At 50.0% G+C, this 15,818-nt stretch overlaps 1 protein-coding gene across 2 annotated transcripts in view; it reads left to right on the top strand.

Moving 5' to 3' along the window:
* AUTS2 (activator of transcription and developmental regulator AUTS2) overlaps nt 1-15,818 on the top strand; it is a 1,269,596-nt gene that overhangs the window by 468,439 nt on the left and 785,339 nt on the right. For both annotated transcript variants that reach the window (XM_084822994.1, XM_084822993.1), the window contains exon 3: nt 7,841-7,942. In XM_084822994.1, coding sequence (XP_084679120.1) covers nt 7,841-7,942 — 102 coding nt within the window. The remainder of the gene's footprint in view (nt 1-7,840; nt 7,943-15,818) is intronic.

Raw genomic sequence — 15,818 nt, 5'->3', positions numbered from 1 at the left:
TATCTATCTATCTATCTATCTATCTATCTATCTATCTATCATCTATCTTTCAGTTTCTGGAAACCGAGGTCAGAGCCTGGCTCTGAGCTTGGTTCCCAGAAACCGCAACCCCCACCCCCTCCCCTGCCCCCTCATAGCTGGCATGGTTCTCCCCTGTCCTCTGCTGTCAGAAACAGAATGTGGAGAGGGCAAAAAGGAAGTGGTCCTGTATTATATAAATACAGACACACTGCATTATTACACACTGTAAATACTGACACACTCACACTCCCTGCACAAATACAGACACACTGTATTATACAAATACAGACACACTGCAGTATTACACACTGTAAATACAGACACATTCACACTCCCTGTACAAATACAGACACACTGCATTATTACACACTGCAAATACCGACACACTCACACTCCCTGGTCAAATACAGTCACACTGTATTATACAAATACAGACACACTGCATTATTACACATTGCAAATACTGACACACTCACACTCCCTGGTCAAATACAGACACACTGCATTATTACACACTATAAATACAGACACACTCACACTCCCTATACAAATACAGACACACTTACACTTCCAATACAAATTAGGGATGTACGAATTGTGTACCTTCAGTGCTGCTTGACTTCCGCAGTTTGCGGCCAGTGCTCCGTACCGCTGTTCACAAGCCCCCAGAATTCTCTTTTCTTTTCGCTCCGAAGATTATGAAGATAAATCCGTACTGACTACTGTAATTCCGGTGCCCAGCCATCTCCGTGAGGCTGCATAACTTCTGTAAGAATCACCATTTTTGGTATATATTTACGTATTTTTTACCCTGCCCTGAGATGCAGTAATTACTTTCAGCCAAAACACTTCTTCCTCCTAGCGGCTTCCCAAAACAAGGCTGTCCTAGGTGTGCCTGAGGGATGCACTCTTTGTTTAAAGGAACGCTGTGTTAAAGAAAGAAAAAACCTTTTAAAATGACCATGCCGGTCTGGAGCCCTGCACGAGTATTATTCCCCCTGCTAAGCTTTCTATTTCCATATCCAGCGTTGTTGTCGACGTTGTGGGGCTAAAATGGAGAGGAGAACCGACTCTGTGCATGTCTACTCAGAAGTCAGTCTTACTGAGTTCAATGCGACTTACTCCTACACATGTCAGCACCCCACTTGCCCCCAGCTCAGCTTTGTATTTCCAGATCCAGCTCATGATCAAACCTCCTGTTAGTTATCTCAGAAGACCCTTTGGTGAATTGGGGGGGGGGGGTTCCAGGGAACAGTTGGATTGGGGGAGAAGGTCCCCCCCACACACACACATACATACACTTAATGAAATAGTTCTTCATATTCCCTGGTTCTTCAAATATTCTTCAAATTCCTCACTCGTACAAATGCAGCATGAAGGGAAAGATCAGCAACTTTCTCTTTCTTTGAATAAAAAGCACACTCTGCACATGCTCAGGAAATGGACAAAATGAGGAATAAACATACCAGGGAATATGAAGAACTATATTCTTCCATTATGTGTGAGCGTGGGGGGGGGTAGCTTCTCCCCCAATCCAGCTGTTTGCCTGGGGAAAAAAAACCCCGTTCACCCAGGGGTCTTTTGAGATAACTAACAGGAATTTTGATCATGAGCTGGATGTGGAAATACAAAGCTGAGCTGGGGGCAAGTGGGGTGCTGACACATGTACAAGCAAGTCGCATTGAACTCAATAAGACTTACTTCTGAGTAGACATGCACAGAGTCGGTTCTCCTCTCCATTTTAGCCTCACAACGTCGACAACAACACTGGATGTGGAAATAGAAAGCTTAGCAGGGGGAATAATACTCGTGCAGGGCTCCAGACCGGCATGGTCATTTTAAAAGGTTTTTTCTTTCTTTAACACAGTGTGGCTTTAAACAAACAGTGCATCACTCAGGCACACCTAGGACAGCCTTCTTTTGGGAACCCCCTCCAAGGAAGAGGAAGTGTTTTGGCTGAAAGTAAATGGAGACGGAAGATTTCAATTTAAAAAGAACACCCACAAGCAAGGCGGTGAGCACAATTCATTTTTTTTTTTGAAACTTACGTATTTATTATCGGAATATACCACACTGCGTTTTTATTTACGATAATTCTGCGACTCTTTGCGGATGATGAAAAAAAAAGCTGCATGACGGCTGGCTCCTCTGGACCTCGTGGTGCCGTTCCTAGGGATGTACGAAAGTCACTTACCGTTTCATGGATCTGCTTCGCGGTGGGGGGGGCGCTCCGTCCCTCCCCCCGGAATCCTGCCCGGCTGGCTCCGCTTCACAGGGATTCTGCCGGATATCTGGCCACTGGGCAGCAGGGACGCAAATGGCGGCAGCCATAGCCACCGCCATTTGCGTCCCTGTACTTAACCATGATAGGCTACATAAATTTTTACGTAGCCTATCATGGCAAAGTAAAAAAAAACACGTACGCAAATGGTGGTGGCTACAGCTGCCACATTTGCGTTCATTATTTTTCACCGTTCTAGCCTACGTAAATATTTACATAGGCGAGAAAAGCTAAAAATAGCGAAGGCAAATGGCGGCCGCTGTAGCCACCGCCATTTGCGTTCACTGTGCCCAGCCACAGCCGGCCAGGAGACCAGCCGCCCCCACCACCCCCGCCCCTGCTGCCCCTGCTGCCCCTGCCACCCCCAGCCCCACCGCCGTCGCACCTGCCGCCCCCACCCCTGCCGCTGCCCCTGCTGCCGCTGCTGCACCTTCCGCCGCTGCCACCCCCACACCTGCCGCCCCGCACCCACCGCCGTCACACCTGCTGCCCCCGCTGCCGCCCCTGCCACTGCCCCCTCTGCCGCTGCTGCACCTTCCGCTGCCGCCGCCCCCACCCCCGCACCTTCTGCCACCCCCACCGCACCTTCTGCCACTGCTGCCACACCACCGACGCGCCGCCACCAAAGCCGCCGCCACATCCGCCGCAGGTAAGCTTCATCCCGGGGGGTTCCGTGGGGCGGGTGGGGGGGCAGGAGGCCGTTCCGCCACAGATTCCGGGGGGCCGAATGCCAGTGCATTTGGCCTCACTGGAATCCATGGCAGAATTCTCCGCCATCCCTAGCCGTTCCGCAGAGGATTCCGTGGCACGGACCGAAGGGAATTTGATCCCATTTCGGTCTGCGGCAGGATTGCTCTGTTGATCTTTAAGGTGCCACAATGGACTTTTGAAAGCGTTTCCAGGCTGCTTTTTAGCAGCCCCCCCCCCCCAGCAGCATGAATGATAATATAGACAGGTGAGTCAAACCACCTTTACAGCCACAGGTCTCTGTTTCTCGTCATTCAGGAATGTGTTGATAACTGATACTGGAACCTAAGCATGTTTACTCAGAAGAAAGACCCATTATGCTCAGCGTAGCTGACTTCCAAGTGAGGGTGGTGCGCGTAGGATTGCAGATGTAGGGAGCAATCCTACTGAGATAGTCAGGCGCCTCCAACCACCTCGGAAGTCAGAGGTGACAGCCTATCCAGTGCAGGGCACTGAGGCACAGAAGAGAGGAGTCCCTCCGTGCGCCAGCTGCCCTGCAATTTACCTTAGGCGCCTGATTTCAGGCGTCTAAGTGCGGCTTTGGGGAAGGGGTGGGAATGGGGCTGGAGACTGCATAGGAAGCTGCATCGAACAGCTTCTGCGGTCCCTCACCATCCCCGGGCCCGCCCCTTTTTTGCCCACTCTGTGCTTGTAACAGAGAGTATGGAGGCATGGGGAGGCAGCCGGTGCGGTTCTCTCCATGCCGGCTACAAGGGGGAAGGGGAGGGGAGCGCCGTTTCCTTGCTCCAGGCTCATGGCGCTTTCTGTGAGCTCAGAGCTGGGAAACTGAAAAAAACCTGTCTACCCCAGACGCTGTCTAAGGGACATAGGATTGCTCTGTCAGGCTTTTAAAGTGACTCACAACAGAATGTGATATTATTTAAGGCTACGATCCTATGCTCACTTACCCAGGAGTAAGTTCTCTTGAGCTCAGCAGGACTTCCTTCTGAGTGAACATGCATCAGATCAGGCTGCACATGTAGCATCTTGACTGTCTGAATCACATAGAGAGCTCCGAGTATATGTGAGAAGCGCATAAATCAGAGTATTGTGTTTATGACGAATTAATGGCACGGATGGTGTCTTTGCGTATGTCGATTCGGTTTGTGAACCGCCCAGAGAGCTTCGGCTATTGGGCGGTATAGAAATGAAATAAATAAATAAATAAATAAATAAATAAATAAAATAAATGTCATTGTGATGGAAGGCTGTTAAATTGAGGCAGTGTTTCTGTAACTTCGTGGAGGGTGAGTGTCCTTCATTGCCTTCATTTGCAGAATGGCTTAGTGCCATGTCCTTTGTTGCTGTAGCTTTACGGAGATGCTCGCGGACCTGTGAGAAGCTCCTGAAGACTTCTGTTAGCTGATCTTGAACAGTTCACAGTACAAGAGGGTGGTGTGTATATATGTGTGGTGGGTGTCTGTTGCCTATGTTATAACTTCCTACCACAATTTCGGTCAGAGCAAAGTTTACATTAGGACGTTCTCACAAGTATGAAGGTGTCTTCTCCTATACGTGTCTGCTCTTTGAGCTCAATGGAAGGAGGACGTTACAGCCTGAATTCTCTGCATAGAATTAGCGGTGAGCTGAAAGTTCTCATAGGAGTGCTTATGGCTCAGTTTTGTTTTGTTTTTCACTCAGGGCTACACAAGTCAACACCCCCCAAACAGGTAAATGTTTCTCCAAGCTTTTTTGGTGGGGTGGGGTGGGGTTGCAAAATTCATCACCAGAGAGGTTGCTATTCAGGGTATGTATGTGTCATAATTAGCACCAATGGTGTGCATCTTCCTTTTTTTTTCTCCTGTTTTCTCACCAGCCACCATTTTGTTTCTCCTATAATGCCCCTGATAGAGCACCATTCTGGAGTATTGTTGGAGAAAGTGGGTATATATATATATATATATATATATATATATATATATTTCTTTGAGTATTTGTGGAGGAACAATGGAACTGGACTAGCATAATGCAGCTTCATATGCTCAATCACCCTTGCCCAAATGACTGTATGCTGTAGGCTCCATTGTGTGTGTATTTTTCCCCTTGTACGTTTTGCATGTATGAATACCTTAGATGGGATGCAAACTTTGATTCCCCTCTTGCTTTGTGGAGATGCTGGCTGAACTGTGAGCAGCCCCTGAAGAAGACTCCAAAGTAGGGATGTACGAAAGTCACTTACCTGTTCACGGATTATGCTGATTATCCGTCCCTCCCCCCCCAAATTCTGGCCAGCCGAAGCCGCTCTGCAGGGATTCTGCATAGCCACCGGCCATAGCTGCCGCCGTTTGCGCCCCTGCAGTCAGCCTTGATAGGCTACGTGATGTTTACAAAAAATGTTTACGTAGCCTATCACGGCAGATTAAAAAACACACACACGCGCGTACGCAAATGGCGGCACCCATGGGCGCCGCCATTTGCATTCCTTATTTTGGCACGTCTTAGTCTACGTAAACATTTACGTAGACTACGGCAAAAATAAGGGGAACGCAAATAGCGTAGACGCTACCCTGTTTGAGTTCCCCTTATTTTCGCCGTAGTCTACGTAAATGTTTATGTTTATGTTATGTACCATTTGTGTACGCGCGTTGTTGTTTTTTTAGTCAGCCGTGATAGGCTACGTAAAGATTTATGTAGCTTATCACGGTGTTTTTTAAAATTTAGCCGTGATAGGCTACGTAAATCTTTATGTAGCCTATCTAGGGATGGCGGAGAATTTCTCCCCGAAACTTCGGGGGGCCGAGCGCCAACGTGTTCGGCCCCCCGAACATGTTTCGGGGAGAAATCCTCCGGACCCCCCCCCGCCCCCGCACCCCCCCCGGGACGGGACTTATCTTCGCCGAATGTCCCTCCCGGCGGCGGGTCCGGCCGGCGGTTCGGCGGGTGTTCGAGCGGGGCGGGAGCGGCAGCCGGTCTTTTGACCGGCTGCCGCCGCCGCCATTGCAATGAAAGAAAAAAAAACACGCCCCCTGATAGGCTACGTGACGATTCACGTAGCCTATCATGGCTAGATTTGCAAAGTCAGCTGTGATAGGCTACGTCAATCGTCACATAACCTATCACAGGTGACTTTAAAAAAAAAAAAAAGTTTGTACGGATAATGGCGGCCCCCATAGGGAGCTGCCATTCCCCTTTCTTATTTGGTCGCTGTAGTCTACGTAAAGATTTACGTAGACTACAGCGAAAATAAGGGCAACGCTATTTGCGTTGCCCTTATTTTCGCCGTAGTCTACGTAAACATTTAGCGTAAGCTCTTTTTTTTTTTTTAAGTCACCCGTGATAGGCTACGTTAATCGTCATGTAGCCTATCACGGGGGCGTTTTTTTTTTAAAAAAAAACACAATGGCGTTCGCGGCCGGGCGAGGCAGGAAGCCTCCCCCCCGGCCTGAATTTCGGCCGGGGCGAGGCGGGAAGCCTCCCCCCCCGGCCTGAACTTCGTGGGGGGAGCCGCAAAGCGCCTCCCCCCCACCATGAACAAGCTTCGACGAAAGGTAAGTGCCTTTCGTCCACCCCTAAGCCTATCACATTTTTTTTTTTTTTACTTGGAAATGGCAGCGGTGGCAGCCGGTCGGAAGACCGGCCGCTGCAGCCGCCGCCGCCGCACCGCCGCTGCAGCCACTGCCACCAGGACGATCTGCCTAAGGCAAGTCCCATCCCCGGGGCGGGGCGCGGGGGGGGCTGTCCCGCTACCGATTTCGGGGGGCCGAATGCGCTTGCATTCGGCCTCCCCGAGATCCGTGGCGGAACTTTTGTACATCCCTACTCCAAAGTCAAAATTGGTCAGCAGATGAACGTCCTGTTAGGTGAACTTGAACAGTTTATACAAGTAGAGAGCCCATGTGGTGTAGTGGCGAGAGTGCTGAACTGGGAGTCGGGAGATCCGGGTTCTAGTCCCCACTCGGCCACGGAAGGTCACTGGGTGACTTTGGGCCAGTCACAGACTCTCAGCCCAACCCACCTCACAGGGTTGTTGTTGTGAGGATAAAATGGAGGAGAAGGAGGACTATGTATGCCGCCTTGGCTTCCTTAAGGAGGAAAAAAGGTGGGATATAAATGTAATAAATACATACATACATACATACATACATAAAGAACAAGAGGGTGGCGTGTATATATGTGTGGGGAGTGTCTGTTGCCTATGTTATAACTTCCTACCACAATTTCAGTCAGAACAGAATTTATATTATGACGTTCTCACAAGTATGAAAAGTGTCTTCTCCTATACATGTCTGTTCTTTGAGCTCAGTGGGATGAGGACGTTACAGCCTGAAGTCTCTGTATTGAATTAGCAGTGAGGTGAACGCTGTCATAGGAGTGCTTATGGCTCAGTTTTGTTTGGTTGTTCAGTCGGTGGTACGCAATTCAACACCTCCCCCCAAACAGGCAAACGTTTCTCCGAGCTCTTTTGGTGGGGTGGGGTGGATTTGCAAAATTCATCACCCAAGAGGTTGCTATTCAGGGTATGTATGTGTCATAATTAGTACTGATGGTGTGTATTTCCCTCTGTTTTCTTTTTCTCGCCAGCCACCATTTTGTTTCTTCCATAATGCAGCTGACATAGCATCATTCTGGAGTATTGTTGGAGAAGATGGGGCCATTTTTTTTAGTTCTTTGAGTATTTGTGGAGGAATAATGGAACTGGACTAGCATAATGCAGCTTCATGTGCTCAATCACCCTTGCCCAAATGGCTGTATGCTGCAGGTTCAACTGTGTGTGTTTTTCCCCTTGTACATTTTGCGTGTATGAATACCTTAGATGAGATGCAAACTTTTACTCCCCTCTTTTTTACACAGCTTAATCCAGGCCAGAGCAGCTGCCGGGACAGCGACAGTGAAAGTGCGAGTGGAGAATCGAAAGGGTTCCATCGGAGCAGTTCCCGAGAGAGACTCAGCGACGTAAGTGCAACTCTTGACCTGTACTGCTTTAGGTTCGACTGTTGTTTTCGTGGGCCATAGACAGACTCACCAGTGCCAGGCTTTGTCGGACACTCGCCGAGCTGTTGTTCCCGCCCCTGTTCGTGGCAGCACATGAGCTTCTGGATGTCCCAGCAAGCACCTGATGAAGCTGCAGGGCTGTCAGGAATGAATCTGAGTGTGTGGAGATAGCAGCTCAGACTTGGAATGGGAAGAGCCAGAAGTGGGGGAAGATCCCTCCCTAGTGAGCTCAGATATGGCAAGGCCTTTGTCAGGGTGGACACTGAGCCCACAGAATCCCAGAGTGGTTCTGATTCTGAGGCGGAGCAGCCGCTCCTGGGAGAGGAGCGCGCTCATCCTTCCAGGGCCAACAGCTGGCAGAGATTCCTCCCACTGGCATTCCTGACAAAGATAGTGGTCCCGGGAGTGAGAGAGCGCGGGAAGAGGGCTTGCTGGATGAGCGACGCCGACGCAGGGAGCGGCGCCAAATGGAGGGTGCAGAAAGGAGGCGTAGTGCCCGGTTGGCGTGCAAGCAACAGTTGTGCCCAGAGGATCCAAGGGAAACGGGGAGGGACTCTCCCTAGCCTAAAAGTTCAGGGTCTGCCAGTGATTCTCCTTCAAACAGGGACCAACTGTTCCAACTGAGGGCATAGGTACTCTGCTGCTCATAGCTAGTCGCTAACAGTAGAGTTGTTAAGTTGTAAAAAAGGAATAAAGCTTTGAAAAGAATCTCTTTGTCTGTGTCTGGACTTGGCTACTGGATTAGACTGAAAGAGGCCGCCAAGGAGCCCTTGACAGCCTTCTTCTCAAGACCTTGGCACACAGATGGATTGACCTAAAGGGCTCCCCCTTTCATCCTCCATGAGAGCCCAGGTCTTGGGGGAGGAGAAGAGTGAGGGGCGTGACTTGAGGGATGCTAGGGTCTGTCGTAGAGCAAAGCAGGAAAAGTTAGAGGTGGAGCTCAGACACTCCCCCAGGTTGGCTATGCATGAAAGCCTACGTAGGAGGGAGCAACTGTAAGGGAGGAGCATCCCCCCTAAGCTAGTCTGGCCTGGAAGTTCTTGTTCAAACTGCCGGCAACTTCTCTAACTTCCACTTTGGTTCCACTATTGGTGTTCACAAATGTGCAGAGTAGCTGTTTCCTTGGTAGCCTGAGAGCTTCCTAGAATTTGTGTCTGTAAGGAACCTGGTTGTGAGCCTGAAGCCTGGTATCTTGGAGAGCGTTGATTGCGAAGGAGGAGGATGAAGGAACGTGGCAATGGCCATCGTCTTGAGCCACCATTTTGCACATCAGCGGCAGCTTGGGCTCTTCTAGGAAGGTAAGGTTCTGCAATTGGTGGCTGAAAAGGGGGCTGATTACACAGCATTACCTTCCTGGATGAGCTCGATCCAGCATCGTTGTGCAAAATGGCAGCTTGCTATGAGGGAGGATGGCTGCCAGGTGCTCAGTGAGTGGATCTGCGAATGCCCTGCGGCTAGGGATGTCAGAGAATTTCGCCATGAATCTCGGGGAGGCCGAATGCCAGCGCATTCGGCCCCCCCCGAAATCGGTGGTGAAACGGTCTGCTCCCCCGCCACCCCCGGGACGGGACTTACTTGGGCGAATCTCCCTGGCGGCGGTGGCTCCGATGGCGGTTTGGCAGTGGTTTGGCAGCGGCGGCTGCGGTGGCCGGTCTTCCGACCGGCTGCCACCGCTGCCATTTCCAAGTTAAAAAAAAAACACGTGATAGGCTACGTAAAGATTTACGTGCCTATCACGGCTAGATTTTTTAAAAAATACCATGATAGGCTACATAAATGTCTACGTAGTCTATCACGGCTGAGTGGGAAAAAAAAAACCCGCGCGTACGCAAATGGCGGCACCCATGGGCGCCGCCATTTGCGTACGCGCGGGTTTTTTTTTTCTTCACTCAGCCGTGATAGGCTACATAAATGTTTACGTAGCCTATCACGGCTGACTGCAGGGACGCAAATGGCGGTGGCTATGGCCGCTGCCATTTGCAGACCCGGCAGGACAGGATTCGCGGCGGGAGGGACGGGGCACCTCCCCCCTGGCCAGAATTTCAGGGGGAGGGATGGGGCGCCTCCCCCCCACCGCGAATCAAATTTCATCAAAGGTAAGGGACTTTCGTACATCTCTGCCTGTGGCTCAGCGAGCAGGATCTAGGAGGGCGAGTGAGGGGGAGTCTGTCAAACTCTACCCTGTCGCCCCGCAGACACTTGCAACGTCCCTAATAGGCACTTATTCCAATCTGGAAAAGAAATGAGTCGAGAGCATTTGGTTTTGCCAAGAGTTGTTGACTCAGCCTCTGATACATCTTATTGACTAGCTAATATAATGAGCAGACCTGTGTGTTTTTATTGCAGTGTTTGCAATTTCAAAATCCTTGTTTTGCATCATTGTTTCACATTGCATGTACACTGACTTAACTTCCCATTGTTTTTCACTCAAACATACAAATCTGACTATTGGTTGTAATTCTTCTTTCAAAGCAGTATTGCTCAGTTTGCAGTTTATCACAAGCAGGCCTATTATGCACAATTCTTCTTTCCAAACCTTAAGTATCCTCATGTACAATGAAAACAAAATGACTTGCAACTTCAGAAACAAGAGGCACAGTTTAACATACCTTGTCATTGCGCTTTTTGCCATTTTACCCATGTATGCCTGACTGTTTCACATTCTTGCCTATTGTGCATCTTGCCAGTCTGAATCCTTATTTCCCAATTGGCCTGACTACTCTGTGTCATGGTCATACTTTCCCCATGAAGCTGCAGAATTCTTTGCAAACCCGTAACTTCTTCAGAACGTATTCCAAAACAGTGAATATGTGATCTTGGGCTTCAGGAGTAGAAAATCTAGTATATTCATGCTGTCCCTACAATGGATTGGTGTGAGAGATCCTGTGTCTGTATTTATTTTTCCATGTCCACTTTTGTATAGTCATGGGCATGTAAAATAAGCACTGAAATGGAAGCATGTGTGGCCATTCAAGATGATTAACTAGGGGTGGACGAATGTCACTTACCTGTCCTCGAAGATTTCCCGCGGTGGGGGGGAGGCGCTTCGTTGCTCCCCCCGCGAAGTTCAGGCCGGGGGAGGAGGCTTCCCGCCTCGCCCGGCCGAAATTCAGGCCGGGGGGGAGGCTTCCCGCCTCTCCCGGCCGAAATTCAGGCCGGGGAGGAGGCGCCTCGCCTCGCCCAGCCGCGAACTAAAGAGTTAAAAAAAAAAACGCCCCCGTGATAGGCTACGTGATGATTAACGTAGCCTATCACAGCTAGATCTGCAAAGTCAGCCGTGATAGGCTACGTAAATCACCACGTAGCCTATCACGGGTGACTTAAAAAAAAAAAGCGTGTATGCAAATGGAGGCCCCCATAGGGAGCCGCCATTTGCGTTCCTTATTTGGTCGCTGTAGTCTACGTAAATCTTTACGTAGACTACGGCGAAAATAAGGGCAACACTATTTGCGTTGCCCTTATTTTCGCCGTAGTGTACGTAAACATTTACGTAGACTACAGCGACCAAATAAGGAATGCGAATGGCGGCTCCCTATGGGGGCCGCCATTATCCGTACGCGCTTTTTTTTTTAAAGTCACCCGTGATAGGCTGAGTGACGATTTACGTAGCCTATCACGGCTGACTTTGCAAATCTAGCCATGATAGGCTACGTTAATCGTCACGTAGGCTATCACGGGGGCGTTTTTTTTTCTTTTATTGCAATGGCGGTGGCGGCAGCCGGTCGAAAGATCGGCTGCTGCCCCCGCCCCTGACGAAGACCCGCCGAACCGCCTGCTGGACCCGCCGCTGGGAGGGACATTCGGCAAAGGTAAGTCCCGTCCCGGGGGGGGTGCGGGGTGCGGGGGTGTGTGGAGAATTTCTTCCCGAAACTTGTTTGGGGGGCCGAACACGTTGGTGCTCGGCCCCCTGAAGTTTCGGGGAGAAATTCTCCACCATCCCTATGATTAACACAGTCCCCTTCACGTTGTCATCAACATGAGTCATCTCTGATATTCAGAACAAAATCAAGAGAAAATGCATGTGCTGAAGTGTAAGGCCCCAGGCCTGAACCAAGCTATTAGTAGTTTTAGAGTGGCTTAGAACCGTAATGCTCTCTGGCTTTGGTCAGAGGGCTGCTGTTTCCCTTAACAGGCCTCGTGATTTACCAGGATGAGTCAAAGGGTAAGAAGCAGCTCCACGCACATTCCTTGCTAATGAGGAGAATGTCTTATCACTGCTGTGCCTGAGAAGCAGAGGTTGTTTACCTTAAAGCTACAGGTGGCTGTGCTGGGAACCAAACCTAGTCTATGCTGGGAATGAACGCTAGGGGCGCTTGCTGCTGTTTTCCTCCCTCATTGCTAACATGTATGGTATAAGACCCATTGTACCCCATGGCTCTGGGTTCAGAGAAGCTGTCTGACCCAACCATTGAGCACACCTGTGTGCTGTAAGTTACTCAATAAAGTACTCCTTGTAAGTAAACCTGGGCCTGATTTATCATTATCTTGGCACCTTTAAATTAAGAGGTCGAAGCCCACGGCCAGGGCAATACATTAAGGTACCACTTGGATATTTTATTGGATGTAGAGTGGTATATAAATCCTGTAGATAAATAAGGCTGGGTTCAGACAACATGCTAACCCACCATGGGTTGTGTTTGGGAGTGACTCATGATTGGTTAGCATGTTGTGTGGAGGGGTGTTTTCTCCCCACATGATTGATAAATTACCCACCTCTGTTACCCTCCCTCTACAGTGGGGGTAAGCGGCCCTGGGGTGGCTTACCGTGTTGACTATTGGGCGATGCTTGGATAAATCCCAGCGACAATAGAAACAGCCACTTAGAGTATCTGGAATGTCTGGTGACACTCTAGCTGGCACAGGCGATCTCTATGATCACCGTCACATAACAATGGCTGGAGTGGCCAGTGCAACCCGATTCCCACCATGGCAGCTGCTGAGATACATGGCAACAGTATTGGGAGGGTGACATGGGGACCATGCTATGGGGATTGGTAAGAGAACCACGCTGCCCTGCATGGTTCCACGGTCGTGTGTGGGACACACACATCATGGTGCCCTCACTCTTCTCCGCAGCAGGGTTCCGCTACCCACCTTGCCCCTGTGATCATGTGAACACCCCCACTGTCTTATGAAAATCACTAACCTGGGGCCAGTTAGTCAAAGCAGCCTCACTATCCATTAACTGGGGCTGGTGTGGCGGGGGGAATCAAGTGCAGGACCAAGTACAGATATTCTTGACTGTTCTGCAACCTTTTCTCTGACCATCTGAATGAGACCGGTGGGTCTCACATGCATTTCAAAAGGGCACAAGGCACAACTTGGTTAGTTATTCCAATAATCCTACCAGCAACTCTGTCAGGTAGGCCAATAGTACAGATAGGGATCCAAAGTTGAGAGAGAATGGGTGACCGAAAAGTCAGTCTGAGAATTCATTGTTTAGTGGAGATTTGAACTGGAAAATGTCCCGCTCATGCTCTGAGCCATTATGTTCCACAAGTATCCAGGAACAGATGCAAAATTATGGCTTATGGGTTTAGGAAAGGGGTTCCTCATATAATGGCAGGTAGCAGATAGAGAAGTGGCAAAGCTGGTGACTACACTTTAAAGGGTGGTGTGATATGGGAGCATACCCTGCCCCGAAGTTCCCTTTGAGCCAAGGTTTGCTAAGACTTAGCCCTAAACCCAGCTCTTCAACTTCTCTCTCTGCTGCTTGCCATGACCAGATAGACTGAATGGGATGGATCCCAACTTAGTTATGTTTGGAGGATACCCATGGCTAACTTAAGCCCCTCTGATTTCAGTGGAACTGCTCCAAGCTAAGTCTGGATCCAACCCAGTGATAGGATCAGGAGCCTCTATCCAGAATCCATGCAAAGTGATTTCTTATCTACTCCTGGAAGCTAGCAGTGAGCCTCAAGCTGTGGAGAAAGCAGACAAAGAGATGTTCTTCTCCCATTCTCATATGACTAGAACTCAGGGCCATCCAGTAAACGCGATGGGCAGTGGACTCAGGACAGACAAATTCCTTCACCCTACAGATAATGCAGGTTTGGAAAACTAATGGAGGAGGAGGAAGAGGAGGAGTCTGTCAATGGCTGTTACCCATGATAGCTAAAGGAAACTACCACCTCCATCCCCACCCCACCCCTTCAGAGGCAAGATGTCATTAAGAACAAGTTGCTGTGTTGGGAGACTTTTGCCTTTGTACTAGGCCTGTGCTAGCTTTGCATCTGGCTTTGGAATTCCGAAGCAGGGTAGCCATTTTGTGTGAAATCTGCCATTTTACATTACACAGGCCTAATGGGCCGCGGTGGCTTAGTGGTTAAGACGCTGAACTGCAGCCTGGAAGGTCGGCAGGTCAGCAGTTCGAGACCCGAGTGCTGCGTGACGGAGTGAGCTCCCGTCTTCAGTCCCAGCTCCTGCCAACCTCGCAGTTCGAAAGCAAGAAATTGCAAGTAGATAAATAGGTACCGCTTCGGCGGGAAAGGTAACAGCGTTCCGTGCACCTCGGTGTTCAGTCATGCCGGCCACATGACCACGGAAGCGTCTTCGGACAGCACTGGCTCTTCGGCTTAGAAACGGGGATGAGCACTGCACCCTAGAGTCGGACATGACTGTTTGGGGACACCTTTACCTTTTACCTTTTTTTAAGATCATAGAATCATAGAATCATAGGATAGTAGGGTTGGAAGTGGCCTATAAGGCCATCGAGTCCAACCCCCTGCTCAATGCAGGAATCCAAGTCAGAGCATCCCCGACAGATGGCTGTCCAGCCTCATCTTGAATGCCTCCAGTGTGGGAGAGCCCACCACCTCCCGAGGTCATTGGTTCCTAGGGATGTCGGAGAATTCCGCCACGGATTCCAGTGAGGCTGGATACTTTAGAATCCATGGCGGAATGGCTTCCCCCCTGCCACCCCATGGAATCCACCCAGGACGGAACTGACATGGCAGATGTAGTGGCGGCAGTTGCTCTGGCTGGTCTCCTGGCCGGCCATGGCCGGGCTGCTGCAGCCACCATTTGCATTCTTGCAGCCATCATAGGCTACATAAGTATTTATGTAGCCTATCACGGCTGCTTGCAAGGACACAAATGGCAGCCACAGCAGCCCGGCCGCGGCCGGAACTCCGGCTACAGCCGGGGAGGATTCTGGGGGGAGGGACGGAGGGCCTCCCCCCCACTTCTGATTGCCCGACATGGAGCCAGGTGAGTATTTCGTACATCCCTATTGGTTCCATTGTCGTATTGTTCTAATAGTCCTGATGTTCAGCTGGAATCTGGCTTCCTGTCACTTGAGCCCATTCTTCCATGTCCTGCACTCTGGGATGATTGAGAAGAGATCCTGGCCTTCCTCTCTGGGACAACCTTTCAAGGACTTGAAGAGCGCTCTCCTATCTCCCCTCAGTCTTCTCTTCTCCAGGCTAAACATGCCCAGTTCTTTCAGTCTCTCCTCGTAGGGCTTTGTTTCTAGTCCCCTGATCATCTTCATTGCCCTCCTCTGAACCCTCCTCAGTTTGTCTGCATCCTTCTTAAAGTGTGGTGTCCAGAACTGGACACAGTACTCCAGATGAGGCCTAACCAGTGCTGAGTACAGGGGAACTATTACTTCCAGGGATTTGAAAGATATACTTCTATTAATGCAGCCCAAAAGAGCATTTTCCTTTTTTGCAGCCACATCACATGGTTGGCTCCTATTCAGCTTGTGATCGACAACAATTCCAAGACCCTTCTTGCTTGTAGTATTGTTGAGCCACGTATCCCCCATCTTGTAACTTTGCATTTGGTTTCTTTTTCCTAGGTGCAGAACTTGGCATTTATCCCTATTAAATGTCAT

Source organism: Heloderma suspectum, chromosome 16, assembly GCF_057233095.1.
Source record: "Heloderma suspectum isolate Gila_16-S chromosome 16, 16-S_ref, whole genome shotgun sequence".
NCBI lineage: Eukaryota > Metazoa > Chordata > Lepidosauria > Squamata > Helodermatidae > Heloderma > Heloderma suspectum.
Note: the sequence above shows the minus strand (reverse complement) of the source record. Positions and strands in the feature narration are given on the sequence as shown.